General features: G+C 43.3%; 1 protein-coding gene across 1 annotated transcript in view; it reads left to right on the forward strand.

The window, feature by feature from the left end:
- The window catches only part of LOC138664672 (keratin, type I cytoskeletal 19-like), a 48,533-nt gene extending 23,770 nt beyond the window's left edge, over positions 1-24,763 (forward strand). The window contains exons 5-7 of the mRNA XM_069751575.1: positions 7,294-7,419; positions 16,858-17,075; positions 23,789-24,763. Of these exons, the coding sequence (XP_069607676.1) occupies positions 7,294-7,419; positions 16,858-17,075; positions 23,789-23,804 (360 nt within the window). The 3' untranslated portion in view covers positions 23,805-24,763. The remainder of the gene's footprint in view (positions 1-7,293; positions 7,420-16,857; positions 17,076-23,788) is intronic.
- The last annotated feature ends 274 nt before the right edge of the window (positions 24,764-25,037 follow it).

Consider the following 25,037-nt stretch of genomic DNA (forward strand, 5'->3'; position numbering starts at 1 on the left):
AAGATAAATTATTTAATATCATCCGCTTGAGGCACAGTTCAATATTGCATATAGGTAAATACAGAATAAAGTGCATAGTGCTCATAGCCAAAAGAGTCTCAAGACAGATATAAAATACTTAACACATCATACACATGTATCTGGGAGTTCCTCATTCCCTGATTGGATTCAGGAAAAAAACATGTAAGAGTATAAAGTGAATAATCCCCTAAGGGCAATCAGGGACAGTGTCATGCATATTAAAGATCAAGGGAACTAATTAGAGCAGCAAAAGTAAAAACCACAGATTCATATAAATAACCAGAGTTCAGTTCCGTCCAATGTACCTTTTGACGCGCGTTTCGATGGCAAAGTCTTCCTCAGAAGGGTTGCAACCAGTCTGCTTCTCTCCTCTCTCCTGGAGCTGCAGCACTACACGTGGCTGCACGGCCCCAGCTCTGCTCACACTCCTCTCTACTTCACTCTCTCTGAACAACTCACTAACTTCTCCTCCAGACCAGAATATAAATATATATCCTGGGGCAAGCTCCCCTAAAACCGGGTTCAGAGCTCCCCTTTCTGGCCTGGAATCAGAAGGTGTTGCATGTACTGTAGGTGTACTACCTGTTAAAGAGATCTTCCTTGCTTCCAGGCATCACATCACCCTTCCCGAAAGGTTTCCTGGGGTGTTACATATGATCAGCGTGGGACTGGAGTAATTTGGGCCCACCAGAGAAAATCATTCTTGGGTCCCACCATGCTTAAGGGGTACTAGCTGCAGGGCCTTCCCTTAGCTTCTATCTAGTCAAGCTGATAATCAGGGAATTTTTTCCAACTATATAACTATCCAAACAATCACCTGATAAACCAGTAAAAAGCTCATTTGTTGGGTGCAATGATTTTTATGCTTGATTTAAAAACATCCTTATCGGCAGCAGATAATTTTGTGTAAACAAGACAAGTGCTGCCGAGAACAATGATATTCTATAAGCACAGAAAGATTGTATTAGTTAGACATGTGCCACATACACACACTAGACATATGACACATACACACCAGTCACACGCTAGACACAGGATACATACACACCGATCACACACTGGACACAAGATATATGCACACCAGACACAGCATACACACCAGTCACACACTAGACATATGACATACACACACCAGACACAGGATTACAGATGTGCAGACCCCTGGATGTTCAGGTCCGGTGGGTAGGGAGAACAGCTCAGCAAACATTGCCTCTGATCAGTGGTAATAATTATTATCACCGGTCAGACAGCCGCGGTTCCCATGTTGTCAAATTACAGCGTGAGCCAGTAGCTGTAATCGGAGGTATAAATTTTGCCTCTGGTCACTGGCGTCGGCAAATGGGACTACTGCTCCCATTAGCCTACGCCTGCTGCCGCTAATAACAGCAACAGCAGGAGAGGCTGATGGGAGTATTCATCAGCCTGTGCTCTAAATAAACAATTACAAAAAATGGCATTGGTTCCCCTGTATTTAACTGACAGCTGGAGGCTGCAACCCTCAGCTGTCAGCTTTAGCAAGGCTCTTTATCAAGAATAAAGGGGTCTCCACTCTGTTTTTTTCTATTTATTTGAATAAATAATTTTAAAAAATGATGTGGGATCCCCCTTCATTTTTGACAACCAGCCAAGATAAAGCAGACAGCTGGGGGCTGGTATTCTCAGGATGGTAAGGGGCCATTGCTATTGCCCCCCAGCCTAAAACAGTAACCCATAGCCACCTAGAAAAGGTGCATGTATTAGATGCGCCAATTCTGGCGCTTTGCCCGGCTCTTCCCACTTGCCTTGTAGCGGTGGCAAGTGGGGTTCCTATTTGTGGGGTTGATGTCACCTTTATATTGTCTGGTGACTATAAGACACCTATCCATTACTAATCCTATAGTTCTATGATAAAAAAAAAGACACAGCCAGAATAAAGAACTTTAATTTAAAGAATGACACAGACTCCTTTAACGACTCTAAATTAAACCATATGCATGTCATTGCTCATTCCATGGAAGCCACCATCTCCTGTAATAAAACAAAAAAACAACAATATCCCTTACCTCTCCGTCGTTCTGTCCCACGCCATAATCCATGTCTGGGGATAAATAGTTTTCAATCTGGACAGTGCCAAGATGTGACCATCCAGGCTGAGAACCACTCACTCAGGATTGAGCTGCTGTGAGCGCAGCATCAGTGAGCAGCGGTGACATCATTGAGGTTAAATCCAGTCGCTGAGGCTGCATTTCCAGCATGGCCCCTGTACTGCAGTGACCTCAGTGAGATCACTGAAAGCACAGTGAGAAAATCTCACGGTGCAGCGCTGAGATCAGAGAGTTCACCGCAGTTCACATTGAGAAATTTCGGTGAACTCACCGCTGCACAGAGAGGCTTTTTTCACTCCCCCCATTCCCCACACAGCCCCTCATCATCCCCCCATCTTTCACACAGCTCCTCATCATCACCTTCCCTATGCAGCTCCACTCAAGTTTCACCAACCCTTTCCAAAATACATTCTCAGAGCACTCACATTGAGTCCTGTGTCCTCATTCCCATCTGTACAAGGGTCCATGGTGCAGCCCCTCAGTCCTCTCCTCCTCACACAATTCCATGGTGCAGCCCCTCATTTCCCTCCTCTCTAGTCTCCAGCTGCTTCCTTCTATCAGGTCTTCACTGGACTGAAGGAGGCCCCGCCCTTTCCGGTGACATCAATCCCTCCAAAAATCAACTCTGTTCTAGACGCTGCCATGCTGTGTGTGTTACAGGGCAGACTCACAGTCTGTGATTGTGTTGGCATTGCTGTGTATGGGTTTTTCCATAACTGGTGCTGGCAGCCTGCACTGCTCAGCAACAAGTGATGTGAGGTGAGCGCTTTCTCATCACCTGTCGCTGCTGGCTTCTAGTGATCTCATCAAGCACTCCGCAGCTGAGAGAGAGGTGAGCGCCATGAGATCAATAGAAGCCGGAGCAGCAGGTGATGAGAAAGCGCTCACCTCACATCACTTGTAGCTGAGCAGTGCAGACCACCCCCGACAGACGACCCAGAATACAAGGCAGAGCAGGCACTAATGTAAAGGAGGCAGGAGTTGTGGTGCTGGTCAGAAGGTGGGCCCATATATGTGATATGTGTCTGGGGGTGTGTATGATGTATGTGTGATATGTACCAGGGTGCGTGTATGATGTGTGCGTGATATGTGCCTGGATGCATGTATGATGTATTCTTGATATGTGCCTGGGTGCATGTATGATGTATTCGTGATATGTGCCTGGGGGTGTGTATGATGTATGGGTGATATGTGCCAGGGTGCGTGTATGATGTGTGCGTGATATGTGCATGGGTGCATGTATGATGTATGCGTGATATGTGCCTGGGTGCATGTATGATGTATTCGTGATATGTGCCTGGGGGTGTGTATGATGTATGTGTGATATGTGCCTGGGTGTGTGTATGATGTCTCACTGTGTGTGTCTGGTGATGCTCAACTCTGTGTGCAGATAATATGCATTTGTATAAAAATCATATTGAGATTCTCAGGGCCTAGCTACTAAACCTGCACACTACAGTCTTGTAGCACTCCCAAAAAATGGAGCATAAATGTATGTCAGGAAAGAAGGAAAAACATCTGACATTCAGATGTGGATAAAAATGTATCTTTATGCTTCATAGTAAAATGCAAAACAACTAGGAAAAAAATAATTCCTTAGTTATATGTGGTTTCTTGTGGATCTGTTTTACCCTATGTTTTCAATTTTCTGCTGTTTTTTTTATTTGTTTTTTTGCTCTGATATTGCCTTTGTTGTGCTGCCATTAAAATACTATTATAGTACTATAGTAGTTGTATAGTATAGCATAAGCAATGGAACAATTGCAGGTTCGGATCTAGTAGTGCTAAAAAAAGTAAAGATTAAAAATTTTTTAATAAAATAAAAATGTTCTCCTCCTATTCCCACATTCAAAAATAGAGAAATTAAAAAACAAAAAAAAACATGTTTATATTGTCATGACTGATAAAATTCAATCTAACAGAATATGAAATACGGTAATAAAAAACACACGGTAAACGTGGAAAAAAAAAGGAATCCAATGCTAGAATTGTCATTCTTCTCTCACAGCATGTGCCCCAAAATATAACAAAAAAGCTAAATGTTATACGTACCTCAAAATGGTATCATGGAGCAAAAAATAAAACAAGACCTCACTCAGCTCCATGGATGAAAAATGTTCTGAATTTTTTTTAACCACTAGAATATTAAAAAAAACCTTGTAAGGCAAGAAGAAATCTGCTGCAAATACTGGACAGTTAGGAGGAAAAATGCAACACAAAATATGTGCTATTTTATGTGTTTTTTCGCTCTATTATGGTAATTTAAATGGGTGAAAAACATTGAAAATTCAACGCTGCAGCTATGAAACGACTTGAAATCCACAAGGAAAAAATAAGCAACATGCAAAGATTTCTGAAAACAGTTTTTTCAATGAAAAAAAAACCACAGCAAAAACACAGCGTGTGCATACACACTAAGGCCTCTTTCACACGTCTAGATAATTCCGGTACAGGAGAAATCGGTACCGGAGTTATCTGTGTCCGTGTGTCCGTGTTCTCACGTAGCACATCAATGTAGCACATGTGCGGCAGCCGTGTGCCGCCCGTGTGCCGACTGAGGACCACACGGACCGTGCAGGAGACAGCGCTACAGTTAAGCGCTGTCCCCTGCTTTTGGTGCTGAAGCCGGCATTCATTCCTTCTCCCCAGCAGCGTTCGCTGCAGAGAAGGAATGAAAAATCAAGGTTTTTTTTGTGTGTCAAAAATAAAGTTTGTGGGTCCCCTCCTGCCTCCCATCCCCTGTGCGCCCGCCCGCTTGCTGAAAAATACTCACCCAGCTCCAGCGATGTATGCTCTCAGCGCCGGCAGCATGTCCTGTGTGAGCGGTCACATGGTACCGCTCATTACAATGATGAATATGCGCATATCCTTCTCTCCAGCGAACGCTGCTGGGGAGAAGGAATGAATGCCGGCTTCAGCACCACACGCAGGGGGGACAGCGCTTACTGTAGCGCTGTCTCTCCTGCAGGCAGAACGTGCACATGGAGGAGAGTGCACACTGGTCCATGAAAACACAGAGACATGTGCATAGACCCATTCATTTGAATGGGTCTACGTGTGTCAGTGTCTCCGGTACGTGAGAAAACTGTCAGTACACGTACCGGAGACACTGACGTGTGAAAGAGGCCTAAGTCTGGTATTGGCGCAATGGTAATCACCTGGTGAATTATTTTGCCATTCCTTTTTTACTGTAAAATGAACACTAAAAACAAAACCCAAAAACAATGGTGGGATTGCATTTTTTCACCATTTCATCTCACTTGGTTTTTTTCTCCATCGTTCTGCCCGGCGCCAATCTCTGCTGGCTGAGAGAGGTTACGGGCTGCTTCTGCTGCTACTGGTGAAGTGACATCGACAGAGTAGCTGCCTCCCTTCCACTCTGCTCTGTTGACAAGGCGTGACTGGCAATGTCATGCTGATTGACAGCCGGCTCCTGGTTGCATAACTGCATTGACCCAGCTGTCAATCAGCATGATGTTGGCATGAACATAAAAGAACGCAAATGCCCCCATAATAGTCAGTGGGGTCCCACTGTTTCCCTTTGTATTAGTTATGCAACGGATTCATTTTAGACAATAATTCTGTTTGTCTGTTTCTAAGAACAGATGCACGGAATTATAGAATGCAAGTGAGAAAGTAGTCGCTGATATTGCATCTATTACATTCACATTTTCCAAGCCAATTTTTTTTTCCGTGTTGCAGTTATCTTTGCACTTTGGTTTTCTTCTGTTGCCGATTATAATCACTGCTGTTATTGTGTTACATAGGACTACATGTTTCATATGCATTGTCTGTACTTGCAGCGCGGGGCGGCAGCCGCTGGTGAGGCACTCGACTCCTTTTACACCCCGGCTAGTTAAATGAAAGGGTGGGTCCTGGCGGGGTGTGTCGACTTGTGCTGTGAGGGCATCATGCACATGCAGGCCGTATGTAGCCGGAGGTGTGGGCTGGCCAGAACCATAGGTCCAACAGTTCAATAAAGGAGACTGTCATTCAAACATAGCGTCTTTACCGAACGATAACATAGCAAAGGTTATGTATAAGGGATAGCAGGTACAAAGTCTTATGGACACTTCATCTATGGTATAAAGCATTTTCCCCACACACCTTATTCTTCTTCTGTAGTTCTACTGCACGGCTCTGCAGATTCAGAGCTTTATCCCACACTGCCACAACTTGAACGTCACAGTTCTGATCAACAAGTCTCTCTACTCACTCAGCAGTCCTGCGACCTATTTCTTCCACTACTGGCTCCCTGAATCTACCTCTCTGGACCCCCACCAGTCATAGGAACTCAGTCCTGTTTAGGTCCGTTACCTTCGCCATTGCAAGCTCGGTTGTTCATGACTTAGCTTTCTATTCACAGATGCTTCTTCTGGAAGGCACAGTGACTAATCAGTATCCTCTTCTTAAGGATCTCGCTATTTCATTCCTTAAGTCTCCTCTTACTGTGGATCACCCCACTGGCAGCACTGCTCACGGTACACTCTAAACTCCAAGTCCCATTGACTATCTCCAGAAAGCAGTCACTTACCCGAACAATAAGCAACTCTCACTATGGGCTAGTCCCAAACATTAACTCTATCTTACCCTACTGTCATTACCTAAACTACTGTCAATTTTCTATCCCTATGCTACCTATCTTATACACTGTTCTACACTGTACAATACTAACATTACCTATAACACATTATAGTATACTATACTTATCACACTCTATATCACAATACATTACAATGCACATTACACAGTACAACACAATGCGATTGGTGTCTTTAAGGGTAGGAATGTGACAGCACAGTCCACCATCCTTACATTCTCAGAGTTATCTATGGTGTTACATAGGACTCCAGGTGACATCTACTACATTACCTATACTTGGAGAGTTATCACTGTGTTATATGTGGTGTTACATACTATAGGAATACAGGTAGCATCTACTACATTATCTGTATCAGGAAGTTATCACTGTGTCATCCGTGGTGTTACATTTTTTTTATGGTGAGGGTGCCTCATGGCCTGGGCCCCTGATCTTTCCGGACCCTAGCTATACCCCTACTGTACACAGAGGGTAATATATTACATGGCTGGGGTATTAAGAAGGTAAATGTACATTAAAATGACTCCACATTTTCAACTGTAATAATGTTAAGAAGAAATTTCAGCTATGTGTCTGTTTCTGTCACAGGTAGAAGAGTGGACTATGGAGATACGAACCAACACAAGTGAAGTAGAGAAGTACAAGAACGAATTGAAGGAATACAGACAGAAGGTGCAAGAACTGGTTATAGAGTCTGAGGCTGAGCTCAGTAAGGTCAGTTTCTGCTCTTATAAAAAAGGTAGTTTGAATTTTTTCTCAGAGGAAGCACCACTATGGTCCATGGTCTCGCATTGCAGTCCAGTCCCATGAAAGTAAAGAGGCTAAACAGCAATAACAGATACAGCCTAAGGGAAGAAAATGGCACTGTATCTACAGAAAAGCAGACATTTTATTCTATTCCTAGGTTGTACAAGTTTAAAAAAAAATCACCTGTCCACACATTGTGTATGGTATTGCAGCAAAGCCCTATTCATTTAAATAAAGCTCAGGAGCAATGTCTGACATACAGTGACAAGTAAAAGTTTTGGCACCGCTGGTCAAAATTACTGTTTTTGTGAACAGCTAAGCAAGTTGAAGATGAAATGATCTCAGTTTGGGCACCCTGCATGGTTAGTACATAGTAGAAGCCCCTTTTGAAAGTATCACAAATCGTAAATGCTTTTTTTTAGCCAGCCAAGAGTCTTTCAACTCTTGTTTGAGGCATTTTCATCCAATCTTCCTTTAAAAATTCATCCAGTTCTTTGAGATTCTTGGGTTGTCTTCTATGCACTGCTACTTTGAGGTCTAGCCACAGATTTTCAATGATGTTCAGATCAGGGGACTGTGAGAGCCAATGTAAAACCTTCTGCTTGCACCGTTTGAGGCAGTCTAGTGTTTAGGATCATTTTTACATTTGTAGAAGCCATCCTCTTTTCAACTTGAGCTTGTTTTTACAGATGATGTTATGTTGTCATCAAGAATTTGTTGAAATTTATTTGAATCCATTCTTCCCTCTACCCGTGAAATGTTTCCTATATCATTGGTTGCAATTTCAAAGCATGATTCACCCACCCCCATGCTTAATGGTTGACGAGATGTTCTTTCCCTAAAATTCTACGGCCTTTTTTCTCCACACATTCCTTTGATCATTGTGGCCAAAGAGTTCTATTTTAGACTAAGTGCACACCTTGCAGAATTGCCGCGGGAAGTAAGCGGATCAATGCATTCCTATGTGTGCGGAATCCCTGTGATTCCGCAAATTACTGAACATGCTGCGTTTTTTTCTGGAATGCGTTTCCGCTCAGGAAAAAAGCGCAGCATGTGCATACAAAATTCAGATTGCATTCTTTTAATAGGATGCTTAATGTGAGCGTTTTTTTCGCAGTTTTATCGCGTTTTTATAGTGAAAAAACACAAAAACAATGCGAAAAATCTGGAAGGTGTGCACACAGACTAAACCTCATCGGTCTTGTTTTCAAAATGCATCAGACTTGATTAGATGACCTTTTGCATACTCCTGACACTGAATTTTATGTTGAGGACACAGGAGAGGTTTACTCCTGATGACTCTTCCATGAAGGCCATGTTTGTGCAGGTGTCACTGAACAGTAGAACAATGTTGCACAACTCAAGAGTCTGCTAAATCTTTCTGAAGGTATTTTGCAGGTGCTCTCACTGAAATTTTGCTCTGTCTTCCAGATCTTATTTTGACCTCCACTGTTCCTGAAAACTCCCATTTCTTAATTACATTTCGAACTGAGGAAAGTGCAACTTGAAAACGCGTTGCTATCTTCTTATACCCTTCTTGTGCTTTGTGGGTCTCCAACATTTTCATTTCCTAGTGCTAGCCAGCTTCTAAGAAGAACCCATGGCTGCTGTTTTTTGGCATAAGGTTAGACTAGGCTGGGTTTTTATAAAGCTGGGAAATTTGCAATACGTGACCGTTCTTATTGATGATAGTGAACAAGCCATTACCCTAACAGGCTAATTAAGGTCTGAAACCTTAATCAAAGTTATCGAGCACATAAACCTCAAAGGCTACCAAAACTTTTGCATTGGCCCATTTTCCTCTTTATAGCTCTTTATAATTTTTGTGTCATCTTTAACTTTATTATTATTATTTCATCTTCAACTTGCTTAACTGTTCACAATAACAGTAATTTTGGCCAGGGGTGTACAAACCTTTACATGCAACTGTATCCCATGGACACGTGTGCAACTGTTTTGGGAAAATGTTATAGCCATGTATTTCTAGGCCTGTAACATTTAAGCTAATTTCCACTTTGAGGGAAATCTCAGGCTATAGTCATTGAGTTCAGAATTGCAAATGCTATCATATCCCACCTTATGCAAGTGTGGGATATTTGGGTCAATAGTCTATTTCCTTTCTTCCTTTAGTCTGAATATGCATACAATTTTTTCTTTTATCTATTAGTCATCTAGTGAATCTATTCCACATTTCAGTGTTTTTTCTGTAATTCTGCCTCTCAGGGTATGTTTCCATGGTCAGCAATGGCTCAGTATTTGCTCAGAATTTGACGCAGGTGAAATCTGCACCAAAACTGCATCTCAGGTCACTGGCAGGTCACCTGTGTTTTTCACATGTGTTTTTGATGCGTTTTTTCATTGCATGCATTTTTTTGTCACTTGAAATAAAGCTAATTGAAAGTTGGCTTCTGGGAAGGAAAAAAAGTGATTTCCTGTTTGCAGATATATTGGGGTATGTTCCCACGGTCAGTAAACATTGCGGGTTGGACGCTGCGTACATCTGCAGCGTCCAACCCACAGCATCCAGATGTTACAGCATAGTGAATGGAATTTGAAGATATCCCATGCCCACTATGGCTCACCCACAGAGACAGACATGTGGAGTGTTTTTCCAGACCGCAGCATGTCAATTTATGTAGCGGAGACGCTCCATCTCTATTGCGTTAACTACCCATAAACTTCCATTAGATGCAGTAAAACCGCATTATGTTCCTAGTCGCGTGTGGGAACGCAGCTTATTACGCATGTGTTCGAATTTAAATAATGATGAATCTTGTGACACAGCCGGACATACACGACACAGGAAGTGGAGGAAAGCACAGAAGCCCCCTCTTTAAAATATAAATAAATCATTTAAAAAAAATGTGTGGAGTCCCCCTATATTTTTAACCAGCCAGAGTAAAGCAGACTACTGGGACTGGTATTTCAGGCTAGTAAGGATCCAATATCCCTGAACCTTACCAGCCTGATAATACCAGGTCGCAGCAGTCTGCTTACCCTGGATGGTTAGCAAAAATAGTGGGATCCCTGTTGTGAATTCCGTTCTTGGGCTCCCTCCGGTGGTTGTAAATGGCACTTTTGTGAATTCTGCCCTTGGGCTCCCTCTGGTGGTTTTGAGTGGAACTGCCGCTCCTTGGGTTTAGCTTTAGCAGCTGCTTTCACTAATCGTCTCTCCTGGCTCTGCTATTTAACCTGGCTCTAGTCTTCAGCCTATGCCACTTGTCAATGTTTTCTGCTGGATTCACAACTCTGCTTGGATTCTCCTGGTTTCCTGACCAGTTCTGCAAAGATAAGTTCTGGCTTTGCTCATTTCAGTCCACATGTTGTGGACTTATTGTTCTATGCATTGTATTTTTGTCCAGCTTGTCATTATGGATTTTTTCTGTTAGCTGAAAGCTCTGGGAAGCAGATTTACCCTCCACACCTTTAGTCAGGTGTGGAGATTTTGTAAACTCTGTGTGGATTGTTTTGTAGTTTTTATACTGACCGCACAGTATCCTTTCCTGTCCTATCTATCAAGCTAGACTGGCCTCCTATGCAAAAATCTGATTTCATTTCTGCGTATGTTATTTTCCCCTCCTCTCACCGTCAATATTTGTGGGGGGCTATCTTTCCTTTGGGGATTTTATCTGAGGCAAGATAGGTTTCCTGTTTCCATCTTTAGGGGAAGTTAGATCTTAGGCTGTGCCGAGGGGTCTAGGGAGCGTCAGGTACCCCCCACAGCTATTTCTAGTTGCGCTGCTAGGTTCAGGGTCTGCGGTCAGTACAGATACCACCTCCTTCAGAGCTTGTCTCATGTTGTTCCTAAACCACCAGATCATAACAGATCCCCTCCAAATAAAATAGCATGGGGTCCCCCTATTTTTGTTAACCAGCCAAGGAGAAAGCAGACAGCTGCGCCTTGGTATTCTCAGGCTGGCGAGGCCCATGGATTTTGGCCCTCCCCAGCCTAAAAATAGCAGCCCGCAGCCGCCCCACAGTTGGCACAAGCAAAGATGCACCAATTGTGGCACTTTACCCGGCTCTTACCACTTGCCCTATAGCGGTGGCAAGTGGGGTAATATTTGTGGGGTTGATGTCACCAGTGACATCAAGCCCATGGCTTAGTAATGGAGATGCATCTATAAGAAACCTATCCTGTTGTGAATTCTGTGGCTGAATTCACTCCTGTGGTCACAAGTGGTATTGCAGCCTCTGGGCTTCCTCCCTCAGGTGTTTTGGTGAGCTCGTTGGCTGCCTTGCTATTTAACTCCACCTGAGTCTGTCTTCCTTGCTCCTTGTCAATGTTCCAGTGTTGGATCTGAGCTACTGCATCTTTCCTGTGGCCTGCTGCTCTGCTAGATAAGTGTTACTTTGTTTTTGTTTCCGTTTTTTCTGTCCAGCTGTGCTATTCTCTTTTGCTGGAAGCTCTGAGACGCAAAGGGTGCACCGCCGTGCCGTTAGTTCGGCACGGTGGGTCTTTTTGCCCCCCTTTGCGTGGTTCTGCTTTAGGGTTTTTTGTAGACTGCATAGTTCTCTTTGCTATCCTCGCTCTGTCTAGAATATCGGGCCTCACTTTGCTGAATCTATTTCATTCCTACGTTTTGTCTTTTCATCTTGCTAACAGTCATTATATGTGGGGGCTGTCTATTCCTTTGGGGTATTTCTCTGAGGCAAGTCAGGCTTGTATTTCTATCTTCAGGCTAGTCAGCTCCTCAGGCAGTGCCGAGTTGCATAGGTAGTGTTAGGCGCAATCCACTGCTGCTTTTAGTTGTGTGAGGATAGGTTCAGGTATTGCAGTCTGCAGAGATTCCACGTCTCAGAGCTTGTTCTATTGTTTTTGGGTTATTGCCATATCACTGTATGTGCGCTGATTACTGCACACTGTGTTGCCTGATAGCACAGCATAACAGTACAAGGAGCCCAAACCAATGATTCTCAATAGAGGGAAAAAAGAAGTCCTGACATCATTTTTTTTTTCCTCAGCTCTGTCTTCAGTTTTTTTTTTTTTTTTTTTCCCCTAGACATTAGAGTGCTTCAGGACACAGCTGTGGACATGGATATTCAGGCTCTGTGCTCCTCAATGGATAATCTCGTTATAAATGTACAAAAGATTCAAGATACAATTGATCAGAAATCTATGCTAGAACCAAGAATTCCTATTCCTGATTTGTTTTTTGGTGACAGAACTAAGTTCCTGAGCTTCAAAAATAATTGTAAGCTATTTCTGGCCTTGAAACCTCATTCTTCTGGTAATCCTATTCAACAGGTTTTGATTATTATTTCTTTTTTGCGTGGCGACCCACAGGACTGGGCGTTTTCTCTTGCGCCAGGAGACCCTGCATTGAGTAATGTTGATGCGTTTTTCCAGGCGCTTGGATTGCTTTACGATGAGCCTAATTCAGTGGATCAGGCTGAGAAAAATTTGCTGGCTTTATGCCAGGGTCAGGATGATGTAGAAGTATATTGTCAGAAATTTAGGAAGTGGTCAGTACTTACTCTGTGGAATGAATCTGCGCTGGCAGCTTTGTTCAGAAAGGGTCTCTCTGAAGCTCTTAAGGATGTCATGGTGGGATTTCCTATGCCTGCAGGTTTGAATGAGTCTATGTCCTTGGCCATTCAGATCGGTCGTCGCTTGCGCGAGCGTAAATCTGTGCACCATCTGGCGGTATTGTCTGAGAGTAAACCTGAGCCTATGCAGTGCGACAGGACTATGACTAAAGTTGAACGGCAAGAACACAGACGTCTGAACAGGCTGTGTTTCTACTGTGGTGATTCCACTCATGCTATTTCTAATTGTCCTAAGCGCACTAGGCGGTTCGATAGCTCTGCCGTCATTGGTACTGTACAGTCCAAATTCCTTCTGTCCATTACCTTGATATGCTCTTTGTCATCGTATTCTGTCATGGCGTTTGTGGATTCAGGCGCTGCCCTGAATCTGATGGATTTGGATTATGCTAAACGTTGTGGATTTTTCTTGGAGCCTTTGCGGTGTCCTATTCCGTTGAGAGGAATTGATGCTACACCTTTGGCCAAGAATAAGCCTCAGTACTGGGCCCAGCTGACCATGTGCATGGCTCCTGCACATCAGGAAGTTATTCGCTTTCTGGTACTGCACAATCTGCATGATGTGGTCGTGTTGGGGTTGCCATGGCTACAAACCCATAATCCAGTATTAGATTGGAACTCTATGTCGGTAACCAGCTGGGGGTTCTGGTGAGGGTTCAGTGACCCCTCCTCAAGGGGGGGGTACTGTTGTGAATTCTGTGGCTGAATTCACTCCTGTGGTCACAAGTGGTATTGCAGCCTCTGGGCTTCCTCCCTCAGGTGTTTTGGTGAGCTCGTTGGCTGTCTTGCTATTTAACTCCACCTGAGTCTGTCTTCCTTGCTCCTTGTCAATGTTCCAGTGTTGGATCTGAGCTACTGCATCTTTCCTGTGGCCTGCTGCTCTGCTAGATAAGTGTTACTTTGTTTTTGTTTCCGTTTTTTCTGTCCAGCTGTGCTATTCTCTTTTGCTGGAAGCTCTGAGACGCAAAGGGTGCACCGCCGTGCCGTTAGTTCGGCACGGTGGGTCTTTTTGCCCCCCTTTGCGTGGTTCTGCTTTAGGGTTTTTTGTAGACTGCATAGTTCTCTTTGCTATCCTCGCTCTGTCTAGAATATCGGGCCTCACTTTGCTGAATCTATTTCATTCCTACGTTTTGTCTTTTCATCTTGCTAACAGTCATTATATGTGGGGGGCTGCCTATTCCTTTGGGGTATTTCTCTGAGGCAAGTCAGGCTTGTATTTCTATCTTCAGGCTAGTCAGCTCCTCAGGCAGTGCCGAGTTGCATAGGTAGTGTTAGGCGCAATCCACTGCTGCTTTTAGTTGTGTGAGGATAGGTTCAGGTATTGCAGTCTGCAGAGATTCCACGTCTCAGAGCTTGTTCTATTGTTTTTGGGTTATTGCCATATCACTGTATGTGCGCTGATTACTGCACACTGTGTTGCCTGATAGCACAGCATAACACTATCCATTACTAATCCTATAGTTATATGGTAAATAAATACACAGCCAGAATAAAGTCCTTTAATTGAAATTATGACACAGACTTCTTTAATATTCTAAATTAAATCATGCTTACTACATCTCCCATTCCACCGAAGCCCTCGATATCCTGTAAAAAAGTAAAATGAAAAAGCAGCAGTATACCATACCTGTCTGCTGAGAAGATAATCCATAATGTCCCATGATGAGTCCAGCCCTGCTACATCTGTATGCCTTTGGCTGAACAGTGGCATTATGCCATCATCCAGCCTGACATCCAGACACGGCAGAGCTTGTAGATGACCACCGGAGATAACTCAGTCTCTGGTGCCTAGTGCACTGCAATTCTCACAATCAGATGATCAGCTGACTGTGAGAACTTGGCAAGTGACCGGAGATAACCCCGGCAGTCACATGCATTGCAGTTCTCGTGGTCAGCTGATCTCATCGCGAGAACTGCAATGGATGCGAAATTCCGCTGTGGCACAAGATAAGACATTATTTAAATTAGTTCACATGCGTAGTAAACTTCATTTTCGCACTTAATACGCATGTGACTATAAAGATGATACGGTTTTACCACATCTAATGATAGTGTATGGGAAATTCATGTTGTGGAGACTTAGCGTCTCCGCAACAGAAATAGACATGCTGCGGTCTGGAATGACGCGCCGCATGTCCATTTACGCAGGGAGCCGCTGGCGTCTTTTAACGCATATTGGAGATGGGATTTCTTGAAATCCCATCCACTATGCCGTAACACCTGGACACTGCGGGTTTGACGCTGCAGCTGTATGCAGCGTCCAATCCGCAGCGTTTCCTGACCGTGGAAACATAACCTTACACTAAACTGTGATATTTCATTACATTATACTACAGTGCTTACTATGTTATTCTTTCACTCAATGAAGATTGTTTACTAATTATTTGCATCTTTTGTAGACATCGCCAGTAGTTTTATGTTTGTCCTATTAATTCATAACCTGATTTGTTACTCTATTTATTATTCTAGTCATCCATACCATGATTATTAGTGCGTTCATATAATTATACAAAAATGTGACTATTCTAGTTTCCACAATTCGTTTAGGGTCTGTTTTTATAATAATACCTACAGTGGTTTGAGAAATTATTCACCCCCCTTCGCTTTTTGCCTATTTTGTTACATTAGAACCTGTGTTTAAATAATTTTGTAATCCAATTTGTGCATCAGCACTAAATAGCCTAAGTTGGTGAAGTGAAGTGAAATAGAGGCATAAATTAAATTTATGGGATCAGATTACTAGAAAATGGCAAAACCTGTTTGTCTGTCATGATTTGAGACTGAAACTGAGGTTCACCTTCCAGCAAGACAATGACCCAAAGCATACTGCTGGAACAAGACTCGAGTGGTTTAAAGGGAAACGTGTAAATGTTTTGGAGTGGCCTAGTCAAAGCCCAGACCTTAATCCAATTGAAAATCTGTGGTCAGACTTGAAGATTGCTGTTCACCAGGGGAAACCATCTAACTTGAAGGCGCTGGAGCAGATCCCAGTGGCCAGATGTGGAAAGCTCTTAGAGACTTATCTTTACATGAACTGATACAAACCCTCAAACCAGTGAAATTCCAGGTTGTGAGGTAGCAAAACCCAAAAAGTGCCAAGGGGGTTGAATATTTTTGCAAGCCACTGTAATTTTAAGCTATTTGTATTGCGTTCCACAATATCGTGTAATACTTTATTTACACTACCCTATTACAGCTCTGTGTAACTTCCAGGCAGTAATGAGCAGATTTCTATGGCACCCTACTTTACTTCATCTGAAGGTATTCTATAAGCTCCTTGGTATATGCTACTGTATGAAATCCAAGAAAACACACTTGGTCTAGCTTCTGACTTGAATTACTAGTAAAAATCCTATGTGTATTAGGTTCTGGTTAAAACATGGTATTAATGTCCAACGAGTTTTTAATGTAATAATGTTCTCATTCCCTACTCATGCCGGGAATAAGAACATAAAAAACATGGTGACCAGTTTAGTGCACTGTAATACAATATTGTAATCAGAAACTACCAAAAATTGATTGGATTTTTAGCTATTAATTCAAGTTAGAAGATAAACCAACTGTTTTTTTTTAATGGTGAACACCTGACAGGGGCAAGGTCCTGTGATTCTGAGTGCAGTCATAATAGAACAATTGAGCAGGTCCCATCATTTTTCTATATTGCATGCTGCATGGAAGCACCACATGGCAGCACACTGATTGCCGTCGGACCTGTGTTCACGATCCGTTGGTGGGCTTTATTGAATGCATGTGGCCTAGCAATGCGCTAGCAAGATTTACACTTGACCATATCCAGTGGAACCTATACCATTTTTTTCTATTGCTTCAAATAATGCAGTGATATTATTATATTGGCAGAAAAATGTAGCAGTTTCCATATTGGAGAATATTGATGCCCAATATGCCACACAGATGACCGAATGGCAAGAAAACATCAATAACATAGAGACTCTACTTCAGAAAACACGTCGAGATGTTGGCCACCAGATATCGGAATTTACGCTCCTTTTGAGCTTAAAGAACAGATTAGAAGCTGAGATTGCCACCTACCGTAGTCTCCTGGATGGAGCAGCAAGGTGAGACATAATCATTTTGTGTTTTGACTAGGGTTGAGCGACTTTTCTTTTTATAGGATCGGGTCGGGTTTCACGAAACCCGACTTTTTCAAAAGTCGGTTCGAGTGAAATCGGCCGATCCTATAGAAAAGTCGGGGTCGGGGTCGGCCGAAACACGAAACCCAATGCAGTGCATTTGGTTTCTAATGGTTTCCAGGGTCTGAAGGAGAGGAAACTCTCCTTCAGGCCCTGGGATCCATATTTAAGTGTAAAATAAAGAATCAAAATAAAAAATATTGATATACTTACCCTCGGACGCGCCCTGGTTCTCACCGGCAGCCTTCCTTCCTAAGAATGAGCGCCTGAAGGACCTTCGATGACGTCGCGGCTTGTGATTGGTCGCGTGAGCGGTCACATGGGCGTCACGCGACCAATCACAAGCTGTGACGTCATCTAAGGTCCTTCAGGTGCTTATTCTTAGGAAGGAAGGCTGCGGATTAGAACCAGGGCGCATCCGAGGGTGAGTATATACTTATTAGGAATATACTCACCCTCGGACGTGCCCTCGGACGCTTCCTTTCTAAGAATTAGCGCCTGAAGGACCTTAGATGACGTCGCGGCTTGTGATTGGTCGCGTGACGCCCATGTGACCGCTCACGTGACCAATCACAAGCCGCGACGTCATCGAAGGCCCTTCAGGCGCTCATTCTTAGGAAGGAAGGCTGCCGGTGAGAACCAGGGTGCGTCCGAGGGTGAGTATATCAATATTTTTTTATTTTTATTCTTTATTTTACACTTAAATATGAAATCCGATACCGATTCCCGATATCTTAAACATATCAGAACTTGGTATCGGAATTCCGATTCCAGATCAGAAGATCGCCGACCTCATGGCCGACCCCACACAGGGGTCGGGTCGGGTTTCATGAAACCTTCTGAATCTGGCCGACCCGTTTCGCTCAACCCTAGTTTTGACTGATAGGACACAGGCTATATATGAACAGTTTCCAAAAAAAAAAAATACTGGTGACCAGAAGTCCTAAGTAGAGATGAGCAAATTTGTTTGTTTTTTGTCCACGAATCTGATGATTTTGACATATTCGTGTCATATTCAAACACTATTCGTGCTGATCGGTTTCTGAACATATTCGGAAATTTCTATCTCCCATTGACTCTAATGACGTTCGGCTGTGTTCGATGAATATTGCAAAAACAATATTCGATGCCGATTCTCTCATCTCTAGTCCTAAGTATTGCATACTGTAGATTTTCTACCAAACTGGTAAATGGTGTATATCCTATTATTGTCCAGTTCATCCCTTTTAGACTGGTGTCTTAAGCCCCAAGTTGGTTGTATCCACCTTTATTTTGATATATTGGAGAAGAGAACCCAAACAAGTAAGTATGAAGCCGGTGTAAATGGCAAGAGGAGAGACATATTCAGTTGTCCATTGTCCCTACTTCAGGCCTATAGTTTCTCTCTATGCTACAAAGACCAATTGTCCAGGTTTTACAGTTTTTTTTAACTTGATTTTCCTCAAACATGAGAGAGAATTCATCAGTTGACATACCTTACATGTAGAATTTGCAGATTCCTCCTCCATTACCCTCCTAACAGATTATGTTCCAAGTGTAGGTTAATAATTCTCCAAGTCCTAATTTTGTCAGGATTGTCAAATTCGGACAAGTTTTATTTAGAGTTCATATAAATTCTCCCTGAAAGTTGGAGTTCCCTTCCAGTTTGCCATTCCTGGGGGTGAAATTTTAACATCCCTATTTCTAACTATAGTTATTATTGTAAATATAATTCCCCTGGGTATGAACAGCTACTTCAGAGACATGTCTTACGATGACCACCTTGTACACCCAACTGACTATTTTCACCACCAGCCACTGTCAAATGTTCAATATAAAATTATTGATCACATCCTATTCTAGTGCTCAAAGAAAGAAACAAGTAGAATGTCAATGGAGTTCATTTACAGTTAATAAACAGTCAATCCCTATAAAGCATATGATGATTAAAAACAGTAAAAACCGGATAAGGATTAAAGTAGGCGTCATCAAATTTGAAAAAAGTTACAAAATAATGGAGTGGCTAAACTTGTCACTCACCAACACAGAATCTCATAATACCAGTAGAATACACAATGCCGAGTTAATCTGTTAGTAGGAGCCCTTGATAATAGCTCTAATGCACTATGGGTGGGGTTATACAGTAATATTGACTTTCAGTAAGAGGCTTTTGTTATGCAGAACAACTGTCCTTAACTACGCAATACTCTGATTTCAACTGTTTGCCTACTGTGGGGACCAATGATCTTAGAAATAAATATTTTCTAAGCTTCTTAATATCTCTGCTTCTCAAACAGAGGTTATCTGGGCAAAAGGTGCTCATTATCTTGAGGATGGATTCAGTAAAAATAGCAAAATAAATCATACTCTACTGAATCCAGCACAGGCCACTCCAACGTCTGCTCTATAGTGTTGGCTGTGCCAGTCAACCAGCCACAGGACTGCTGAGTTTGTGATAGCCTGCAGCGATGAACCTAAATCATTTAGTGCTTCAAGTCACATGGCCACTGTAACCTATCACAAGCAGAGGCGGTCCTGTGGCTGGATGAACAGTCCAGTCATTTCTTCCAATATTGGCAGAGTTCATGGAGCAGCCTGCACTTGATCTTGTTATAGCAAGTGAGTATCATTTAATTTGATATTTATTTTGTTATTTTTACAGAACTAATCACCCAAGTAATGAATACCTTTTGTCTGGACAACCCCTTTAAGAATTATTTTCATAGCCATTTACCCAGGATTAAGTGCGTGGATAGAATGGAAGCCACTGGTGCAGGTGCACCTGGTGCTGATTACCAGAGGTGGTGCAAGTGTGTCATCTACCTTTGCTAGAGTATTTAGACATTGCACTTGGATACCAAATTGAGTCTCTTCCCAGGATGGAGGAAAGTCTAGCTATTAATATGTCTTGCATAATATGTATAAGAGCACCTCGTTTACAATACTTAAGCATCAGCATAGATAATAATTCTAGCAATAGTCAGCTGTCAATGGAGTGGAATACTTTCTGTTTCTCTGATATATATGTAACGCCCAGCCAGGACCATGAGGTACTCGGTACCAGGTCCGACACAGTTCTTAAAGGGGAAGGTCATGGCAGCAGTGACTCGGTCCATGGCCTGGGCGTACAATAAAAGAGTCAGTGAATGAAAAGAGGAAATCTTCGTAACACCACCCGTGGTATTCAGCATTTCAGATCCTCTGGGAAAGATGGTAATGCAGCAGAGTTGGTGCAGCTCCCCACGGGTAGAGCTAACCCCAGGGCAGATGTAATGTTGTATGGTAAGATGGCGGTTGTGGTTATGCCGGGCAGGTGATGCAGCAATGACTCAAAGGACATAGCAAAGTGCAGTTTCCACTTTTACTTACAGTGTCCAGTCTACAAACGCCAGCCGGATGCTGTATTCTCCGGGTCAGTGGTCCAGCAAACTCCCAGGTATCTTGGGATGCACCTTTCCAGGACTCGTTTGGTATGCCTTTCTCTAGCCGTCTCACTATGCCTGCTTCCACTTCTCCTGCCCAGCGCCTTACCCCCAGTGTCCCAAGCCAGCAGCCACGAACCTGGTCGGGCGACGTCCTCTGAGTCCCCTGGATTCTATCCGGCTGCCTTTTTGGTTTCTTAGCTGAACTTGAATTTTTCTCCTAAGTTGGGGCTGGTCCCCTGACTGTGACCTGGTCCCTCCATGTCTGGATGTGGGCCCCACGAGTGGCTTCTGCACTACCCGTGCCCCTAGGACTCCTTCTGTCCTCCCGGGAGCTTCCTTCTGTCTCTTCCTCTCGGTCTCTATATTTAGCTCTGTTCTTCCACTCTTTCTCTTTTGGTCTCCCAGGACCAACTGCTGTGGTACAGAGTCTTTGCAATCTCTCTCTAGCTCCCTCTGACAGGAAGCTCCTTCTCAGTATGTCCGCTCTCCTCAGCTCCTCTCACTCTCTCCCTGACTCCCACTCTCTAAGCTCCTCCCCTTTTTCCTACCTACCCCACCCACTCCTACCACCCATTCCTATCTAGCCTGGGATGAGGCCTTCCTCCCTAAAGGTACACCCAGGTGCCCTGAGTGAACTGGTGTGTGTTGGATGTGAGTGTTAGAGTCCTGGGTAGTGCTCCCTCCTTACCTGAGAGTGGGATATCACACCTCTGGGTGAGGTGCAGTACCTCTGTGGCTACTGGACCCCAGGGGCACCACATATACTTTGATTGTCCATTAAATCAAAAGAAAAATGTGTTGGGCAGAGATGTTAGTAGGATGTTAGAGATGTTAGTAGGAATCCTTTTCAAGACCCACATCTATTAGCCAGAGTGGGTGAGTAGTTGCAATACATGCCTCTTACTCTTGAAGTCTAAGCATTTCCATGTCCTGCATGGACAGCCCTGTAATTTTAAAGAGTCACTCATTTTTCTGTTGGTGGAGATATATTGGTTTTCCACAGTTGATTAATGTGGGTCTCAGCAGCGGGACTCCTTGTGAATTGTTTATTATTGGGGGCCCACCTATAAAAAGTCCTATGCCAAAGGTTTGATCACAGTACAAAAATCAGTCCAAAGCCTACTGATCCATCACCTTATAAAAATAGGGAACCTTGATGCCAATGAGAGCTGAGCCTGAGCAGTCAAAGTCAGGTATTCCATAGTGATTTATTTAGTACTTGAGGAATCTATATAAACTTGCCAACATCTTGGGAGGCTCTCAAAAAAAGAGTCTTCTTGGACTCTGGAACAGTTGTCAAATCTCTTGGAAGGTGAAAAAGTGAGTATTGCTTCCAGTTGAGCTAACTGGTGGTATATTTAAATAGGATCTTTCAAATATGTCATGTGAAACAATTTAATAGGGGCTGCAGAGCAGAATCAATCTTCATTCTTTTTTTTCACCTATCCATAGCGGCGATATAAGAGTGATTACATATGTTGGAGCACAGATGTGAGTGTGAATAAGCTTTCAGCTTTCATCTCCAGCAGTCAAGTGTCAAGGGAGTATAGTTGGTAGCACTACCCTTGCTTTGACACTGTTAATGTGTGTTTGGTTTGGTCCTGCTAATAAAACTCAATTTAATTTGAGAGGAGAGTTGCTAGTGTTGTTTGTAATGAAACTCAACTTCTGCAGCACTGCTCTTCCCTTCCACACTGATTGCCAGCTGAAAGCTGTAAGTTAATCCTACCCAGGTCTGCAGTGCTCCAGAACATCTCATCACACTGCACTGAAAGGAGCAGACTGTTTGTCAGTACATGTCTCACCCTGAGCCTGTTCTAAGCTATTGTGGTGGTCTATTCTTTTTTCCCCTCTTGTGTTGTTGCCTTTTTGATTGGTCAGTGTCAGAAATATGAAGAAGTACACATCCCCAGTGAAATCTCTCTGGTAATGCCCACTTGGATTTTTTTTTAATTAACTACTTAGGTGCCGAATACTTTGTTGCTATTATCTCTGTAGTACCTAATACATTTAATAAATAAAATAATAAAATGTTGTCAAAGGTTCTCTTTAAGTATCATACTAAGTCTTGGCATCCAGTGTAAGGGGCATCCAGAAAAATGTCTCAAACATGTTTGAAGTATAGTCTCTTTTAAATATTTAATGCTAGTTAAATCCCACAATTTTGACATTGATACCTATAGGTTTAGAAGGACAAACAAGAATGAGAAGTAATTATCCTACAAATGGATTAGATGACCAATATCCAGCTAGGCCAGGTCTGACTTTCACACCTCAAAGCTTATGGTAATGGCTGTCAAATTAAGGTACCGTCACACTAGACGATATCGCTAGCGATCCGTGACGTTGCAGCGTCCTCGCTAGCGATATCGTCCAGTGTGACACGCAGCAACGATCAGGCCCCTGCTGTGCTGTCGCTGGTCGGGGAAGAAAGTCCAGAACTTTATTTGGTCGCTGGACTCCCTGCAGACATCGTTGAATCGGCGTGTGTGACACCGATTCAGCGATGTCTTCACTGGTAACCAGGGTAAACATCGGGTAACTAAGCGCAGGGCCGCGCTTAGTAACCCGATGTTTACCCTGGTTACCAGCGTAAAAAAACAAACAGTACATACTTACATTCAGCTGTCTGTCCCTTGCCGTCTGGTTCCTGCACTGACTGCTGGCCGTAAAGTGAAAGCAGAGCACAGCCACAGCGGTGAGTCACCGCTGTGTGACTCACCGCTGTGCTGTGCTTTCACTTTCACTTTACGGCCAGCAGTCAGTGCAGGAACCAGACGGCAAGGGACAGACAGCTGAATGTAAGTATGTAGTGTTTGTTTTTTTTACTTTTACGCTGGTAACCAGGGTAAACATCGGGTTACTAAGCGCGGCCCTGCGCTTAGTTACCCGATGTTTACCCTGGTTACCGGGGACCTCGGGATCGTTGGTCGCTGGAGAGCTGTCTGTGTGACAGCTCTCCAGCGACCAAACAGCGACGCTGCAGCGATCCGGATCGTTGTCGGTATCGCTGCAGCGTCGCTAAGTGTGACGGTACCTTTAGTCTAGTTAAGGACACAAGGATTAAAGTGCCATGGTGTATACAGGCTCAAAATGTCCCCCCTGCCCCTGTAGATCCATGAGGTGAGGTAATTCATAATATAAGGCAGCAATTAGGGTCAGGTGTGAATATCCCTGTTCTGACTGCTCCCATGTCTCTGCTCATTGTAAACATCGACTTCTTTTATTTTTCAGCTCAATACCCAAATGAAGATGCCCTGAAAAGTTAATGGAAGGAAACAAAACCTGCTGAATGTGTGTCAATAAAGCCAGAGAGCAGTGCCCAGCTTTTGTCATTCGTGGTTTGCAATCCCTTTATGAAACTGTATAAACAGTGTAAGGACAAACAAGAAACATTTGGCATGGAGCACATGTCCCTACGTGCAGGAAACCCTGATCTCTGCCAGTTGGCATAATATAACATACTCTTCTATTCACAGACTTGCTATCGCTATTATCCATTTTTTTCTCACACATGAATCCTTCTTATTACAGATATTAATTTAAAGGAATACTGATATGTCGTATGTCTAGTGCAGGGCGTGCGATGATTATGACTCTGTGGATCTCTGTTTGGTGTTCTCCGAATCCCTATACCATTCACCGCCCAATCAGACCTGTACTAGGCATAATGCAATTGTGTCTGTCTGGAGTGTTCCTTTAAAACCACTTTCTAATAAGCCCTCATATACTGTGCATGGCCCCTGTTTCCATCCTCTGAAAGACCACAGCATAGTGGAGATTGAACAGAGATGTGGTAACAGATGTGCTGATCCACTTTAAAGGGAACCTGTCTGCCAATTCATGCTGCCACTGGCAGAATGAACCAGAGCCTAAGCGACCAGGCATACTTTTTCCTGAAGCACTAGTTTTAAGATCCTGCCAGGGACCATATGCAGAGAGGAGACTATTTTGGCACTGTCCTATGCCGGCTCCTCCCAGTACCATTAGAGGTGATGTACACCATGGGAGAGACCTGTCAATCACCTGGAGTGACATGGAGAAAAGTCAGCCAGGGGCAGCACCAGACTAGTCTCGTCAATCATACTGCCAAGCTCTGATTTAATCTACCTATGGTTTGGGCAGCATGAACTGTCTGAGAGGTTCATTTTAAAGAAGCACACACACATACTTCTATATGTACAAAGTAAAAAAAAAATCTTACTACTGATAATGTGGTATGAACTTTTTTCATTTCAGCTCATTTATAGCCATACAATTAAAACTCCAATTTCTCATTGGGGTCTGTTACAAACCCCCAAATATAACAGAAACCATGGAAAGTCTACTTCTAAAGCAGATAGATGAAGCTGCAACCCATAATGAGGTCCTGGTTATGGGGGACTTTAACTACCCGGATATTAACTGGGAAACAGAAACCTGTGAAACCCATAAAGGCAACAGGTTTCTGCTAATAACCAAGAAAAATTATCTTTCACAATTG

Source organism: Ranitomeya imitator, chromosome 2, assembly GCF_032444005.1.
Source record: "Ranitomeya imitator isolate aRanImi1 chromosome 2, aRanImi1.pri, whole genome shotgun sequence".
NCBI classification, from domain to species: domain Eukaryota; kingdom Metazoa; phylum Chordata; class Amphibia; order Anura; family Dendrobatidae; genus Ranitomeya; species Ranitomeya imitator.